Raw genomic sequence first — 18,692 nt, forward strand, 5'->3', positions numbered from 1 at the left:
AATGAGTGCAGCTCCACCTGCAGACAGACTCCTCTATTTATCTGCTGATGAAAAAACCTACAGGAGGGGCTGAGCAGCTTTCTGTGAGGGAACCATCGATCTGCACTAACTGAGTAAATGACATCTGTACTGTTGATACATTTTTACTCGTCAGAATGACACATGAAGATATACACTTTCACGTTTTAAGGATAGAAAACTTTCTTTGTAAATGTTTTAAATAACATCTGAACTTTTATGATTCAAACTATATCATTTAACACTTTTCTTTCAACAGGGCAAAAGCAAAATTAAAAAAAAATAGCTCAATTGTAACAACTGTTATTTTGTAGCTCAAAACGTATTGTTAAAGTATTGTGTATAGTGACGTTTAAAAATATACTTAATTGAGTCATATCTTTTAAATTTTCCTTAAAGGTTACTGAATCCTTTACTTTAATTCAAAATTACAATTATTTCTTCTTTAGCCTCCATGTAGCCCTGTGGTAAATTATTGCAAATAAAATGTCTGAATGTAATGAGACATTTAATTAGCGTTGTATTAAAATGTATACTCAGTTAATTTATATAATAATTATATTAATAAGATAAAATAGGAATAATAGATACAATAAATAGATGCATATGTTTATAGATGTGTCTATGCCATGTAAGTCTCAGTGAGTGCAGGTAGGAGATACTGGCTGCTGTGGCGTTATGCAGTCTGATGGCTGATGGAATGAAAGAGCCCCCAAAGTGATCTGAGGCACGTGTCTGGTTGAGTGTGTGGTTGAACGGGCCCCTGAGCCCCTCAGCTCTGCGTAGGGAGGATGAGAGTGGTTGTCTGTGACAGCTTTGAGCTGATCCTCTTTTCGGTCACAGTCTCCACACTGTCCTGCTCCAATCCCGCCACAGAGCCTGCCTTCCTCTCCAGCTCGCCAGGTATGTTGGCACCATCCATAAGTCCCGGTGTAGCACACAGCAGCAAAGAAGATAACACCGGCCTCTACAGACTGGTGGAACATCTGCAGCAGCCCAGTGCACACATTAAAGGACCCGGACATCCTTAGTAAGAACTGGCTGCTCTGTCCTTTCCTGTAGATTCACATTATGCTCACTGTACAGGCTTCTTCAGGTCGATGTAAGCTATGTAAAGCCGGCAGTTGATGACATCCTCCACAACGCTGTCGGCCTGGAACTCAACCAACAGTTAGTCCATGGCCCTGAGGTGCTGTGGAACCAGCCTCTCAAGGGTCTTCATGACATGTGACAATATAGCTGCAGGCCTGCGGTCATTGAGAAGGATGGGGTCCATGGAGACTGAGCGGGGGTATTCCAGATCTTCTGCACTTTTTATAGCCTCAGGTAGAGAGGTCAAGAACTGATGGAACACTGCCCCAGGCGCTCTGCACACACCTCAACCATCTTCTGTCTTTCCCTGCTTCTCAGGTACTTCTCACTTTAACTGCACTACATAGATAAGCAAATATTTGTACTTGCTCTCCACTACAGTTCAACCAGCATTGTTTGACTTTTTAAGTAATCAATGAAGGGGGAGAGAGAAGGCCCCCCATGCAAACCTAACCTAAAATTAAAACATAAAATGTATTGATTTACGTTATAGGATCTGTTTTTTTGTTCATATAAGGACGATTAACGCCCAATAATGTGAAAACACATGTAGGTCCCCACAACATGAGTAAAACCTGGACCACACACACACCTATATATTCCACGTATTCTTAATAATGAAACATAATAACCTGCATTAAACAGACAAATATAAGCTTGCAGCCATACCACTATCAGTGAAATGTCAGCCTAGCATATGAAGGTTATTAGCTGTACTGGTAGATGGTAGCTGAAGTCATTAAACGGTGTAAAGATTATTTAATGGAGTGGACTTGACTTATATGATGCACTATGAAGTTAATCAGTATATGTTGTTATTTCAATAATGTGTGTGTGGGGGTCGGTGGGTGAGTGAGTGAGTGAGTGAGTGAGTGAGTGAGTGTGTGTTCAACATGCCTGCAGCCTGGAGGCAGCAGCGGACACACTGAGCGTCTCGCTTCCCGGAAACCGACACACGAGGCGAGCAAAAACATTTTCCACCGGCTCCGTCTCTTTGTCCATCACCTCCCCGCTGAAGCAACATCCACAGCGACACCATGGCGAATGTAGTCGATACCAAACTCTACGACATTCTGGGAGTGTCCCCATCGTCGACTGAGAATGAACTGAAGAAGGTAAACGTATGGGAGAGGCCGACCAAAGTGTGTTTCATCATTCAACGTCTGGTCAGAGTTTCGACTTGTCACTCTGCTGCGATCAGGAAATGCGTTGCTATACGCAGCTAGCTAACGTTAGCCGAGAGCTGAGCTAACCTGCTACTCCTGTGAGCTAACTGGCCTGTGGGATCATGTGACGGCTCTAGCGTTTAACCATAATGGGTTCAGTGGAAATGTGATATTCTCAATGTTCTGCTCGACCAGTTTGTCATTTTTAAATAGTTCCGTTTACGCGAGAAACGTCATCCGGAACCGATCTCGACTTAACTTGACTCGTAGGAAACCATCGGTTGACCCCATGTTAGCTTTAGCCCAGGTGGTTGTCATGGTGTTAGCTAAGCCTGTCGACGGTTGCAGGTGTAGTAAGTGAGTTAGCTAGTCGGTCCAAACAGCTGGAGACTAGTTACAGCTAACTATCTCGCAACACATCTGCACTGTCACTATTGAACAACGACACAGGAAACTGAGGTGATTTAATCTCCAGGTCGCAGATAGTTGGTTTAGCGACACCCAGTCAGTTTAACTCTCTAATGTGGGCTTTTTGACATTGTCTCTATTTTACTGGCATCACTATGGTGGAGGTTCAATGTTGTGTTCACCTCCACAGTTGTCGAACCAGCTCTTTTTATTAAGAGATTAGCTGATGATGAGATGGCTAATGTCAAGTTCAAGCTTTGCTAACATCAGCTAGCTGGCGGCTCTCGGCGTGTCCATCGAAGCAGCAGGTTGCGATCTTCTTTAGTCATGTCTCTGATGTGACACGGCCGTGGTGTCAGTGTTCAGTTCAAATCTGCTGTTACCTTACTCAACTACACCTGAGGGCTTAGCCCACTTGTCACATTCGACAGTTTTATCTGTGCGTATCATCCTAGCTAGATATGCTAATTAGCATACGCATGTTACAGAAAGCGAGGGCGCATAGCAGCCATAGTTAATCTGCTGTAGATTAGTCATCATACGGACCTCACAGGGGGACACATACGCCAAACTACTCAACAGTACCACAAAGCGTTTTAACATGAAAGACACCATCAGTGAATACACTCAGCCAGAGTTGTCAAAGTTACTCCTTCGACTGACACAGTTCCAACAAAGCATCTAGTCTTCTGACAGAAGAGAAGATACACAACACAAGTTGTTCAACAATGAGGACCTTTAGTTAGTTTTCCAGATGTCGATTGCCACATGTCAACACACTGTTCAGACAGATCATCTCTGATTATCATAGAACTTTGCATTGAGCTGGCCATGTGTGTTTGTATTCTTCATAACTCCCGGGGTCCACAATGAACGATGATTATCAGTTTGTGAGGCAAGCTATGAATCATGTAGTGTTTAATCTGTGCTCGCACTATCACCAGATAACAACATGGGTTCCCTTAAACAACAGTGTTACACAGCTGACAAAGTTTACCCATGGGGTTTATATTGTTGTTGGAAGGTGATGTTGACAGCAACATATTATATTAGATTGTGATGCGTTTTTGTTCGTTTATTTCAACGAGACCTTCAGTATATCACCACACCTCAGACACAGGCCTTTTTATGAAAATTACGTATCTGACAACATCTGGAACAAAGAGAACAAATATCACCTGTTCAACTGGAACACCAGCGCCACATCTGGTTTAGTCAGGGTGACTTTTGATTGTGTAAAGAGCAGATAAGATCCCCTCACGTGTGTTTGAGTCATGTGTGATTCCAGTAAACAGTACATGTCTGTAACGATCCATCCATTAGCTAATCAAGTTTCATCTCTTGGCTTCTCTACAGGCATACAGGAAACTGGCCAAAGAATACCACCCTGACAAGAACCCAAATCATGGTGACAAGGTAAGATATGTGATTCACTGATGACACTTATCGACAGTGACTGTGTAGAGTTTATTTTGCCTCTCTAAAGGACAATGGGAACAAGAGTGACTAAAATGTGTCTCTGATCAATTTATTTTCCATTCTGATTAATCCAACAGTATTTTTTTGGTACTCAATTAATTTAATAATGAAAAATATAAAATATAGAAACTTGTCATTTATATATCATCTTCTCCTGAATAAAAACAATTATGACGAAAAACTTAGAATGCACTTAAAGTCATTATTATTCCACAACAAATTGCCCAGTCTGAACTGCTAATGTTCCATTCAAGTAAAATGAATATATCAATATACATTAATATGTCCAACAACAAAATAAATGAAAACCGAGCTCTGACTAAAAACTCCTACACTTTAGATCAGGCGTATTCAATTATAGTTCAAAGAGGTCCAGTTAGGATCTCAAAATATCTCAAAATACAATAAAGTGCTTAGTTTTAGAAGTTAAGCTTTCCCTTCTTTAAAACTTTATTCTTACCTGCATTTCTCAAATGAACAATCTCAGCAAATATTAACTAAACAGCTTTAACACTCCTTTTCTGTTTGTTACCTACTTACTCTTGTTCAGTGACGGAAACTCTACCCTGTGCTGCCAGGATTCACTACCGTAAAGACAGAAAAAGCTGCGCAGGTTAAAATATGGCTACCGTAAATGCAAGAAAAGGTGTGCAGGATAAAATGGAAACAAATCGAATAAATGGTCTGGGTCTTATAGAACAGCGTCTGGGACCATTCCGCAATCCTCTGATTGGTGACCTAGTCTTAAGATGGCCGTGGGAGTTTTTTTTTTTTTTGCTTCATCTTACTCTTCAAGTAAATCCATGCTTTGACTGAGTGCAGCCACCTTCATTACGATGCATCGCCCCAGCCTTGGTGTCTGAGTAGTTGTTTTACTGAAAATGACATTGGCACCTGCACTTTTTCCTTAAGCCATTTATCTGTCCTATTATTATTGATTTGAAGACCTGGCCGTGTAGTCTTTGTAAAAAATACTCTGGTGTTATTCATAAATATCCCAATAATTAACAACTACTGCCACAGATAAAATGTCTGATACTTGGTACATTTGCAGCCTTAAGCCCAGCTCAGACTACATTGGGTTTGAAAACCTAATAGAAATGACAAATATTGAGTAAAGTCTTTACAGATATCCCTCTCTCTACTCTTAGACACGCCCACACTACAAGAACCGAAAATAATGGCGCATCACACACTACAGGATATGATTACGATTTTTGCTCTAGAGTCAGCTACCCACCACCTCATCTCTCATGTTACTTAATGGGGAAGCAGAAGTTAAAAAAATATAGAGTGGCTTGGAGCAACAACTTAATCTAATGTTGATAAACAAAAGCAGAAGGCTTAATGGTTCTGAAGGATAAAATGTTTTTCTGTTCTCTTGGAGAGGTTATTATATTGTATATATCAGACTAGGGCTGCTCGATTATGGAAAAAATCATAATCACGATTATTTTGGATAATATCAAAATCACGATTATTAATATGTGTCCTTATTCTGAAGTCTATGCTTTATTTTTGTAATCACTTCCGGTTCCAGTAAACACCAATGACTGAATTTAAATGGGGATGTTATCATCCCCATTTAAACTCTTAATTATCAAACATGTATGATCATTTTTAGGGCGGCCCTCATGATTTTATGGGAATTTCAGTGGGCTGAATCAGTGTAAAATCTATCGTACTTCTGGTCTTCTGAGCCTAGCTTTAATGTTATTTTCTAATAAATTTCTTTAATTCAGACAATTCTCCTAAATTACTGACCTTTTTATTTTGTAACAGGCCAACGCCCTAGTAATACATTTTGCCATTATTTAATTGGTTTTTAACCATGCAGCAGATTTTTTTTTGAGCCCCCCCAACAGTATCATCACAGACCTCCCATTGCTCTACACGATATTGTCATTAGCTTCTAATGTAGTGTCTGTGGAATATTAGTGGAAACGTTGAACATTAAGAGCTCGCTTTCATCTCATCTTTTTCCCCATGGCAGAGTGCCGTTTTCTCAGCAGGGGATCACAGTGTAAGCTACAGGAAATGGCAGATTCAGAGCATTAAGCCTGCAGGCGGTTCTTTGTAACAGGGAAAACAGTCACATTTAAGCAGATAATGTGTTTTCTCATCCTTTTTAATATCAGTGAGATGGACTCATGTTGAGTTTTTCTTGAGATAATGTTAGAGATGTTGACTGGAGTATAAATAAGTATAAGGGTTATATGGGATATTCAAATCAAAGTTTATTGTCACATGCACCAATGACAGTCATCGGAGCAGTGAAATTCTTATGACATGGCAGGCAAACAACATATTGGGTGGCAGGTTGTTTAATGAGCCTTCTGTAACCACACAGCAGCTTAAAGCATTCTTTGCCCATAATCTTGTTGCTTTTACAGCATAGTTGAATAACTGCTGCAATATGCATGAGATAAAGGTAATCTCCATAGTCAATTCTCCTGATTTTACCTGCAGGTCATGTATGGAAACATATGTTAAAAGACCTGTAAATACCCACTACTTTAATGTAAAGGAGCTATAAGGTCCTCAGTGTTCTGCAGTTCTACTGTTCTGACCTCTCAAATTGAAACTTCATTTGTTGTTGTTGATTTTGTTTTCTGTCCTCTCTAATCATAGTTTAAAGAAATCAGTTTCGCCTATGAGGTGTTGACCAACCCTGAAAAGAAGGAACTTTATGATCGCTATGGAGAACAAGGCTTGCGGGAAGGAGGTGGGGGTGGCGCAGGAATGGACGACATCTTCTCCCACATCTTTGGTGGTGGACTCTTTGGCTTCATGGGTCAGGGGAATCGCTCTAGGAATGGAGGCCGGAGGAGAGGAGAAGACATGGTCCATCCACTCAAGTAAGACTTAGCTTTGACACAAACTACTTGTGTGTAGGGCTGGGCCATAAAACGATAAGTATATCATCATGATACATTTCCTCTATAGAAATATAAGACATGGCTAATAAAATGTTGAAGAACTCATCCCAACCATGTTTTGACAGACCACATGAACAGCCAATGATAATGAGAAAAGCACTGTGCTGAACGCATCATGTGGCTGGAATAGAGTTACATGATGCGCTAATGATTGGGCTCCTGAGGAGAGGTGGACGATTCTGCATAGATACAGTGACAGAACGTAAATGAATCATGTTTTCCGCTACATTTATTGTTTTAGTGGTTTTGCACCTCAGAATAATCATGACCAGTGCTGCTTCAGGACAGACGCTCATTAAAGGTCCAGTCGTCCTGTGTCAGAGTCTCTGTTGGAGTCCGCGTCCTCCTCACTCCCCCTCTGACCTGCGCTCACTTTACACTTTAACAATAAACCTGATCAAGTTATTAGGACACGTACAGGACTGATGTTTACTTTGTGTTTGTTTGAGGCACTTTAGAGTTTGAGACACACGTTTAAATCTGCTACACAACACAAGACTTCATTTGACGCACAGTCAGGACATCAGGGTTAAAGTGACGGGAAAAATCAGTCATGATCCGACCCCATCAATTAATAACCGAATACAAAGGATTATCAGTTTGTGTGAAAGGGACAGAGACAAGTAGACACATTCTCACACTCGCACAATCCATCAGGCAGAAGTTCTTCCCGCAAATTGTGACGCAACGTGTGATTTTACTTCATTGTTGCAGAAGAAGCAAAGACCTTTTATCCAGAAACATAAATATAATTTCAGCAGGTTTTTTTAAAGAGTTAGTGGCTAGAAAAAATCGCCCAGCTTGAGTGATATGTTTGTACTTGTATATTTTGTATTCAGAATGAATTAAAACCTCTTTTAATTTCACTACAAGCTAACATTGTGGTTAAACTGTGTGGCACTTTACTACAGGGTGACACTGGAGGACGTTTACAATGGGAAAACAACTAAACTACAACTTAGCAAGAGTGTTCTGTGTAGCACCTGTAATGGGTAAGTTGTATAAATATTGTGATGCTCTAGTTCCCACCGATGTCTGCCTCATTGTATAGTCTATTGCTGTTTTAATCCTGTTACTGTTTCTCAGTTTAATCTCTGTGTTGATGCAGGCAGGGAGGAAAGACGGGTGCTGTACAAAAATGTACAACATGTAGGGGCCGTGGGATGCGCATCATGATCAGACAGCTGGCCCCAGGGATGGTCCAACAGATGCAGTCTGTGTGCACTGATTGTAATGGCGAAGGTAAGAGACACAGTAATCAAACCACAATCAATCATGTCTTTTATGTATCATCAGGTCTTGACCTGCTTCACTTTGATTTTCTCTAACCAACCCAGGTGAAGTTATCAGTGAGAAGGACCGCTGTAAAAAATGCGAGGGCAAGAAAGTTTTGAAAGAGGTGAAGATTCTAGAGGTACACGTGGACAAAGGCATGAAGCACAGCCAGAAGATAACGTTTGGAGGGGAAGCTGACCAGGCTCCTGGCGTCGAGCCCGGAGATATTGTCCTTGTCCTGCAGGAAAAAGAGCATGAGGTAGGTGGGCCGGTCTCCCAATACTTTCAACATATTCATCTTACCCTGCCCTCTGTATCACCAGAGCTCTCTGTGTGTCAATGTATTCATAATTGGGGCACAATTTTGTAGATTTTTGCTGATATCATGGTTTTACTTGTCAGTTACGAGTTCTTCTCTGCACATATAAAGGTGACCGTAGTTGTAAGCAAACTTGCCTTGCCCAGACACGATTTGCAGGCTGCAGTTTCCATGTTTTGGTGAAGTTCTCTTTACGCATAAAATGCACCACATGTGCAGAAACATATATTTGAAGTTTTGGTGCTCCTGACATCATAAAACTTCTTTATATCTACTCTGAAGGGCTATATCAAAGTTTTATGGGGTTATTGAAGGTTTTTGCCTACCTTTTTAAAGGCTTTCTTCTCCAAATATGACAAACGAATTAGTCAACATGAATCTAGAATAAATAGTATCATTTTCAGTTATTTTTTATAGAAATTGTGCAAAAGCTCTCCAAGTATAGGTATAGAAATCCAAACCTCATGAAAAACATTATAACCAAAGATTTATTTCAGTGAATATAGCTCAACAATTCCCACAGCTGCCTCACAGTAAAAGTCATTTTCAAACCGATTGCGATCTCAAACACAAGCCACTTTTCTCCTTGTTCTCTTGCTGTGTGTTGTCCTTTTGATCCATTATCAACTGCCTTTGTGTGTTGAATTATTAAGCACTGTCATAAATATCCTTAAGAAAAACTTAAACTAGTGGTATCTCTCCTAAGAGGAGACACTTGATCACTAAGGCTTATTCTAAAGTAGAAGTTCTGAAAGTATTTAATAGGAGGTTTTTGGACGATTGCCCAAAAACATATAAAAGGTAGTATAAAGGACCTTTTTAGTATAAAAGGTCAAAATCCTAGTCTTTTAGAAAAAGTAAACTCAGCGGGGAGTTGTAGATCTCTCCTGGTAAGGGTTTATATTCTTAAACACAGAGAAGCAGACAGGAAAAGTTTCAATTATTTTCAGTCTGTACACATCATACATGCAGCCTAGCTCAGGTAAACTCACATCGAGCAATGCAGCACAAAGCTGAGCTGCACATTGAGTTTCCTGCCTTGTCTTTGGTTCCATGGCTAAATTACATATCTCTTTGGATCAATTAATCGTTCTTTTATCTGCAGAGTTAGAGGAGGGATAACAAAACAATGGTCCAGTGCACTGCTCTATACCAACATATTGGGGCTATTTGATTCGTTTTGCTGCTTTCCGGCAAGATGTATTGTAGAAGTAGCTATAATGCTAACCCAAGTTAGAAAAAAAGAGCAATTATTTTGAGTAGTCAGGTTCAGCTGTTGGTGTCAAAGCTCTCGTCTGTAGGATCAGATTATCTTGACCAGAGGTAGCCAACAGGTCAGTCTCGAACTACTGGTTGATCTCGAAAGCCTTCACTGTTGATCCCCTTAATGCTCTGCAGTTGTTTTTTTGTTCGAACGGGCAGCATGTCTGCTGCGGTTCTGCAGCAGACCTGCTGGTATATCTACTGTATTACCTTGAATAAAAGTCGGGTTATGAGCTCAACTAAATGAAAAGTGCATCTTCCACTTGAGATAATATTCAAAGCCCACATTAATGGATTGACTCAGCATTAATGGATTGACTCAGCAGAAACGCTGGAGTGCCTTTATTTTTAAACTGATACAGGAAGTGTTGCAGAGATGTATATTTGTGACGTACTCGACATATAAACACTCACGATTAACAGCAGAATAAACAGTGAAACGGGGGGGGGGGGGGGGGTAGGTCTCAGCTTACATTTAGAATAAAAAATGTATCTTGAGATTTAAAAGGTTGTTTAAAATATATACATGCATTTGGTTATTAAAATGGGCACTAAAGGGTTATATAAATTCAATGTTTCATGGCTGGCTATATGAGTTGACTTGTATCACATCAGTCTTGTAAAGTGTGACGTGAATTATTAATGTTTACGTAAAAACAATTGTTGTTTAGGGGAACTCTAACCAAACATGGCTGATTGGATTAGATAGATTTGTAGTGTTACCTTAAGATGCTGCCAGCGTCATCAGATCAAGTTTTATCAATGTTCAATAAGTTTAAATCTGAAACCGCTTTTGTTTCGTCTCTCTTAATTCAAATCCTCCGCTCTGTCAGTCAACTCCCTTCTTGTCTAATAAGACTATTCTGCGATGTGACTCGTCGGCTGCTGCAGTGAGGCAACCATCTGACTTTGACTGTTCGCTTGACAAGTTCGCTTTTACAAATCATATATTTTATTTGATAATCGTGGACCCTGTCGCTGATTCACAAACATAAACCAAATCGGCTATCTGCGAAAATGAAATAGACTCAGGGGCTTGTGGATCATGTAGACCTACAACAAAACAGACATGCCATCTTTCAGGTTTGCTAGTTAACATTAATCCTTCATCCCCAGTCTAAACAGAGTCATGTGTTTACTACTTACCCCATAATATCTGTGCACAGTTTTACACATTGGTATTTATGTGGTATAACAAGAGTGTTTTAAGGTCAAGATGAAATTGAAAGATCTCAGCAAAATTCTGTTTTGTTTTAACATTAGGTTGTTAGGAGGATTTTTAAATTTCCGGGAATATTCAAAGTTGGACACTTTCTATGGGAATTAACGGGAATAAACTGGAAATTGTGGGGTAATTTCTACTTACTCTATCCACCTTGCTGTATACAGACATTAATATAAACATTTTGTTTTTTCATAAGCAGACATGCATGCAAGCCTTTTTAGACTTAATCCATTTGTGAGTAGATCTTTAATGGATTCTTTCATTGAACAACAAACAACATGAATATTGAATAAAATAAATGTATTCCCTATGACACCCCTCCCAAAAAAAATGTGCCATTCTAAATGTAAAATTAAAGCATTGAGTCAAGCTTCTCAAGCCACTGGTTTTAGCATTTTCTGCGATGGGCTGTGATGAAGGAATGCCCATCGCATTAAAACAGTGCAGGGTTGAAATTCAACTGAATTTGCATTAAATCAGGTTGTTTAACTAAGTTCGCGAGTAATCAAGGTGATGGTGTACTTTTGTGTGGATATGCATACATCCTACTCTCACTGCTGTAAAAAGTTAGCCTAATGTATACATATAAACTTGGTATTAAAGAAAACATGGCTTCAGTGTAATCAATATGCTAGGTAATGACAAGATGTTCAAAAACAACAAATTCATAGGTTTCCGTTTCTGGTAGACAATTTTCCCAACTAGCTGCATCCAGGGTCCAGCTGAGTCAGGCTTGCCTAGTCTTGTTTTCAACAGTTCCCTGTAATAGGCTAACTTTTGCAAAAAAAAGTGCCATCATTTCCAAAATTCCCGAGGCTAACTTCCCATAGAAAGTTTCCTCCCCTTTGCAACCCTAGTTGTTACTGACGTTGGACCAGACGTTCACTGATGCATAAATGATTTGGAATGAAGCTTAAAGTTTGCACAGTACACAAGTCATTGAGCACCCGCCAAATAAAGTCTCCGATGTACAACAACATATCAGCTGTAAAACAAAATCCTATTAGGACTAAACAAGAAATCAGGCTTTATTTTATCTCCATCTGTTCAAAACAATAGCTTAGATGTTAAGACGTTCATCTCTGAACTGATGTCAGCAACATCAACGCATCTTGACTAACCTTTCTGAGACCTGTGCCACGCCCCATTCCAAACAGTCTTTACATACTGGTGAATATTTTAATGTAATTGGTACTTAAACCTTCTAGCACATTAGTGAGTTAACAGTAATGGACTTTTCTTGTGTTTAAGAAGAAAAAGGGGACAATAATAAAATGATTACATAATGTTGAGACAGGACTAATCTATGAGAACTAATTCCACAAGCAACTGATAGCTCTAAACAGAGTTTCTACTTCAAGGAGCTGAAAATATTGGTTACAAAATACATTTTTTTAATGTGCATCTATCATGTATCAGCTGAATCTTAATCGTCAAAGGTTGCTGCACTAGTCTGGCTTAATTTGGCTTCCTTATCAGTGTATACTGGCTTGGTTTAGTGAGGATACGTCCCACAAAAGGGATTTTGGCTGACCTGGAACAGAAGGCTGGGCTACAGTAATAGCCCTGCTTCTTTGTCCCAAAGAATATTACGAATATAACTTCTGATCCACTATCATATGTTAGTGGAAGTTGGAGGCAAAATAGTTTCCTGAGCTGGGAACATGAATACAGAGAGCATCGAATCTAAAGGGTCATTATACAGGATGATATTGTGCCAAGCCTACAATCAATTCAATAAATGTAAAAAAAAAAGCCAGGTGTAGTATTAGTCTTTAACGAAGGAGAATAGGTTAAGTAAATGTTTTTTCTAGCAAAATAAGTTTAAATTTGAGTCCTTTTTTTAATTGTGAAGGCATCCCCTAAGGTGGATGACGTAATAGGCCAGTCAACCTTATCACCCTTCTTGCTTTTAGTCTCAGCCTAGATTCACATTTTTGTGCTATCAATACATAAGAAATGCAGCCCCTCTTCTCATCATCATCTGGGTTTTTCCAGATAAAAATAGTTCCATTGGTCCGTCATTAAGCAGTGATCACGAAAGGCCTGGTATAGCTGCGTTCAGACATGCACTGAAGTCTGCAGTTCCCCCGTATTTTCTCCGGAGGAGGAGCATGTGTGAACCCAAATGTCCTAGTGAGACCTTCTGCAATCTCTGCTGACTTCTCTGCCTGGCCTCCTAGTATAATGCCTGTAGAAGTCCAGGAGCAGTCGATGTGAGAACACAGCAGGAGATCCCCCGCTGGATTCACAGCGAGCAAGCTAATCCAGCCGAGGATGACGTGTCTAGCACACCATAGATGCAAACATTAAAAAAACAAATATATCTCTGTGAAAAAGCAGTGTCATAAACTAAGAAGCACCTATGACGATCTCAAGACGTTAATGATTGTGCCCATTGCTCCCGAATAACTGGGCACAAGGGATGACCCCTCCTTATTAAGAGCCAGTTCTGGTGAATCGTGATGATGGTGCACTCACATTGCCTCTACTGGTTTAATTGGCTTACACGTTACCTCTTAAATACTCCTGGTCCCCTGCCTCTGCCCTCCTGGCACCAATGTTTAGGATTCTACCTTTTCACCAGCGGATTCTGATTTTGTAAAGTCTGTTGCATTTAGTGTTAAGACATTTTGGTCACTTAGTCATAAAAAGTTCATCAACTCTGTTATAAAACCATCTTTTCTACCCCCCCCCCCTCAGACATACAGGCGAGATGGCAAAGACCTGTTCATGAACCATAAGATCGGCCTGGTGGAGGCGCTGTGCGGTTTCCAGTTTATGGTGAAGCACTTAGACGGCAGACAGATCGTTGTGAAGTATCCTGCTGGCAAAGTCATTGAACCTGGTAAGACTATTTTTACATTATATAGGATTTAGTTAAATTGCCAGTTTGTGACATGGTTACATGTTTATTGGGCAAATTGTATTACCACAGATAAAGTGATCAATGTCAATCAATCCTGCCCTCTCCCTGCCCTTAAACACTTTCACTCTCAACCATGACACGTCTCAGCCATGTGGGATTTGGGAGCTTGTTAGCCTGGAGGTAGCTAGAGGGACCATTTTCCAGCAGCCTACTGGTAGCCTGCAGGTAGCCTGCAACAGGAGTAGAGGGGCATGTTTGAGTGTTGATTGAAGTTAGAGGTGCAAGCTTTACTCAAACAGTCATCACTGCTCACAGGCTGTTTTAGGAGTGTGAGTCACAGAAGCTTTTATACCAATACCAACGTCAAAAATGTGTGATTACAGAATAAGATGACAGAGAGTTGTCATCTTAACTGCTGCCACACAACCCCTGCCCAGGTCATATAAACACACATACACACCAGGTTACTACTAAGCCCATAAGACCCATGTCAATGTTGTCCTGCTCTCTGTGGTCACCTAAAATGTTTTCTTTAGTGATTCAAACATGGGCCATAAACACGGCCTGTTACCCAGCGGTCATTCCCAAGCTGCTGTGCTGCGGTGTTCTAAAACTTATTTTATAGTAACTGTGGCGTCTGACAAAATCTACATAAATCGAAGTTAATGACCCCAGCTGTTATGTATTTGGCTACATCAGCACCATTGTAGGCTCTCAGCTTTGCTGCCGCACAGCCAGGACCTTCAATGGGCTGACTTGTGGCATTTTCCCCCCAAAACTTTACACACTGGATCACCAAGCCAGCGTTTTAAGATTTCCACACTGAGGAGGTCTTTGGGGTGAGGGTTAGTCTGGGTGGAGTGCTGAGACAGAGAAAACTATGTCTTAATGTGATGTGTTTAGAGTTCCAACTGAGAGCTGAACACAGCACGGAGGCAGCTTTTATATAATGAACTCGGACATGTGTGCCCAAGTCAAGGACACAACACAAAACTTGATAAATGAGTTGAGACTGGGGTCAGCAACATCCTCAGTGAGCTCTTGAAAGAAAAGTTATGAAACACCTTCCTCTTACACCCTGACGCTACTACTATGCATTTGGTGCATTAATACATACCTATTCAACATAAACATCATGGATTTGTTGTTAAATGAGCAATATAACATTATCCTGCATGATTAAAATGTTCTATACAAAATATGAAATTAAATCAATTGAAATGTTTTTCTTTTCCAGCCTCTGTCAGGGTTGTGCGAGGAGAGGGTATGCCCCAGTACCGAAACCCCTTTGAGAAGGGAGATCTGTATATCAAGTTTGATGTCCAGTTCCCTGAAAACAACTGGATCAGCCCTGAAAAACTTGTGGTACGAATTATTACTCCTTTCGTTGATAACTGTCTGTCAGGTGATGGTTTTCCATTATGAAGATCCAAACATTCAGAGCAGCTATTGACAAGAGCAAAAACCTCATCCATCTACCAGTATCTGTATACTAATTGTGATGTTTATTAGTCATGTTACAAAGTCACATTACAAACTTGGATGACAAATAAAATCAAACACAAATTTAGAGCCACAAATAGATTTAGGGCCTTGTTTAAGTTTTTTTTTTTGGTCTATAAAATCTCCTAATTACTAATTAACACTATACTAGTTTGTCACGTATCCTGTGAGACTTGCTACTCTCATCTGGAGTTTGGAAAATTGTCCTCTAGCATTCGAGCCTCTGAGAGGAAATGGCCGACAGAATGTACACAGATAAGTTCTGTAAATTACAGCCTTTGAATGAGGTGGAAAAGAGAGCTTACTGCCTGAAACCTACGGTTTCCGCTTCCTCCCATTTTAAAGCCCTTGTCCTTTTCACATTTATGTACAGACAACCATACCAACACGTATTAGATCAACACTTGAATCAAGTCTTTTAATACTTAATTATGAATTTGTTTTGAGTAAATGACAACAATACAGCGGTTCCAGCTTTCTTCATTTAGTCTTTGATATACATACTTTTTTTTGCAATTTTATGAAATTATTTTTGGCAATTTGTCATTTTAATTTTCTGATGGTCTGTCACCTCACTCATTCAACTGTACGATTAACCTACGAACTAGCATATATTATATACTTCATTAAATTGTATACATTGCTGTAGGGCTGCCCGATTCTGGAAAAAATCATAATCACGATTATTTTGGACAATAAAAAAATCCTGATTATTAATATGTGCCCTTATTCTGAAGCCTATGCTTTATTTTTGCAATCACTTCCAGTTCCGGTAAACACAGAGGACAGCTGCGTGTCTTATTCCTCAGTGAAACCAGGATATCGGTGCCCGGTTATTCAAACCCTTAATGATGGCAACCCTAACACTCTCTGACCGACTGACCGACGTGGAGAAATGCGGGTCCGGTCTGAGCAGCCAGGCGGGAGCGCACTTGAGAATAGCGGTGCGCGGCGCCGCCTCTACATGGTGTGCTGCTGCCCTCCCTGCTTTTCCACTCGTACTGTTTTTTTCACCGCCGATCACCACACACACAACTTGCCTCCCTCACTTTACAGCTGCTTGAGAGTGAGAGCCAGTCAGCTGGGCCGCTAAATGCTTTGGGGGAAGGACTGAATTGTGCATGCGCGTGCGTCTCTTTCGGAAAAAAATCCAAATAATCGTTTCAACTCTATTATAGTAGTGTGCAGATCGTTTGACCCCATAATCGAAATCACGATTAAATTTCGATTAATCGAGCAGCCCTACATCGCTGACACAGATTCAGCTGACGTCTGCCACATTATCAACACTGATCACAAATTTATGTACAGTACTTTTCTTAAATAAGTCAAATCTTTCCTTGTAGCTGCACACATTCATTCTTTGATTCAAGCTCTCCTGACTCGGCCAGCACTCTTCCCCTCTATCGCTCTCGCTGACACGTAGACACACACAGAGCATTGGAGTGAGATCCAATAATAAGTGGTCACAGCTCTTCCATAACTGCACACAGTACTACCTATTCTTCCTGAAGATGTGCTCAGAGTTGCTTTTTGCATCATGATGACTGTTCTTCATGTGTAGGAGCTGGAGGATATGTTGCCCTCACGGTCCGAGCCGCCCATCATCACCGGAGACGCAGAGGAGGTCGACCTGCAGGATTACGACGTCAGCCAGAGCTCGTCATCAGGCAACCGCAGAGAGGCCTACAATGATAGCTCAGACGAAGAGGGCGGACAACACGGGCCGGGGGTTCAGTGTGCTCACCAGTAATCTCATATCTCTCCCCCCCTCATATATACACACACACACACACACACACACAAACACACACACATTCTACTATGGGAGAAAATGTAAACCAGAAGGAAAAAGGCTTGACAGATCCTCATGCACTGATCAGACATGACATTGAAACATGGCACCTGGAATTGTTGATTATTAATGTCGTTGGCTGTGTGTTTGGATTTATTTGATCTTTGTGTGAGGAACTCACTGGGGCAACCACAGTCTCATTACACTGCACCTGCAAACGAGACGTAGTGACTTTAAACTTAAACGTCAGATAAACATCAGATAATAAACTAAAACAAGTGGTTGTTCCAGTGAACACTTTGCCCTGTGTGTGAACGTGATCTGGTGTTAAACTGCCCCCAACCCCTTCACCTTCCTCTTTCATCCCCGTTGAATCCATTCTCCTGTGAACATGCGAACTCCAGATCAGTCAAAGAAATGTTTTTTGTTTGCCGAGTGTGTGACTTGCATTTTGTATTCATAGTATTTACAATAATTAATTTAAGAACTAACAAATGTGCATACACAGACAAAGCAGCTGAGCAAATGTGACTTGCAGATCCTCGGACTCATGTATTCATGGACTTCACTCTGCGCCATTCGTAGGATTTGTTTCAGATTTTTACAGCTTTATTTTCTTCATAGGTTTTTAGTTTTTTTTTCATTATATTTTAATTCAAACAAAAGATTGGTTATGTGTATATCCTTGAACTGTTGGTAAGCTTCTTCAGCTGCTGTAATCAAAGTTGTGTGATTTTTAAAAAAGAAAAATGACAAGTGAAATAACAAAAGCCTCTATAGCCTGTATCTGTGCTGAGACCATGTGCATGTAAAAAGCTGTGGTATCTGCACTTCAAATCAAAACATTGGCCAGATAATACAGCACACTTAAGAAAACGTCTATGAAGTTGTTGAATAAATTGTTGAAATATGTACTTTGTGTGCCTCATACTTTTTCTTCATTCTGATCAATAATCATAACAAAATAAAAAAGGTAGCCCCCTTGTGGTTTTATCAAGCTGATCAACTTTTGACACTTTTGCCATCCCTCGCACAGTAGGGATGAGCAGATTTGGTTTTGTGGAAGATGTAGCCTGAAAACACTATAATGGAAAAAATACTTTTTTCCTTGCCAAACATGAATTAGTAGAAGAAAAAAAAATCCACAGATTGTCAACAATTGTGAATAAATCCAGTACCTTTTAAAAGCAAATCAAACTTGCCTAAAATGCATAAATATTTTGTTGAGATCTGTGTCAGAACCTGATAATTTTTCCATCATCTTGTATCTATAAACCTGAGTGAGGTGTGACGCCGGGCTAAGACCATACGCAGAAGTGCCGCGCAGCTCCAAGAAAAGCC

At 40.3% G+C, this 18,692-nt stretch overlaps 1 protein-coding gene across 1 annotated transcript; it reads left to right on the forward strand.

Moving 5' to 3' along the window:
• The first annotated feature begins 2,040 nt into the window (after positions 1-2,040).
• dnaja2a (DnaJ heat shock protein family (Hsp40) member A2a) lies at positions 2,041-18,263 on the forward strand. Its single transcript, XM_062390068.1, has 9 exons — positions 2,041-2,225; positions 4,041-4,100; positions 6,795-7,021; positions 8,014-8,094; positions 8,211-8,344; positions 8,440-8,636; positions 13,888-14,032; positions 15,291-15,418; positions 17,121-18,263. The coding sequence occupies exons 1-9, from the start codon at positions 2,148-2,150 to the stop codon at positions 17,307-17,309; spliced, it is 1,239 nt and encodes a 412-aa protein (XP_062246052.1). The 5' UTR covers positions 2,041-2,147; the 3' UTR covers positions 17,310-18,263.
• Positions 18,264-18,692: the final 429 nt, after the last annotated feature.

Source organism: Platichthys flesus, chromosome 1, assembly GCF_949316205.1.
Source record: "Platichthys flesus chromosome 1, fPlaFle2.1, whole genome shotgun sequence".
In the NCBI taxonomy this organism is placed as follows: Eukaryota; Metazoa; Chordata; class Actinopteri; order Pleuronectiformes; family Pleuronectidae; genus Platichthys; species Platichthys flesus.

Bases quoted from the DNA above. Each gene is read 5' to 3' on its own strand.
- dnaja2a (XM_062390068.1), top strand. From the start codon at position 2,148: ATGGCGAATGTAGTCGATACCAAACTCTACGACATTCTGGGAGTGTCC. The intron at 8,345-8,439 runs GTAAGAGACACA...TAACCAACCCAG, and splicing joins CACTGATTGTAATGGCGAAG to GTGAAGTTATCAGTGAGAAG. The intron at 15,419-17,120 runs GTACGAATTATT...CTTCATGTGTAG, and splicing joins TCAGCCCTGAAAAACTTGTG to GAGCTGGAGGATATGTTGCC.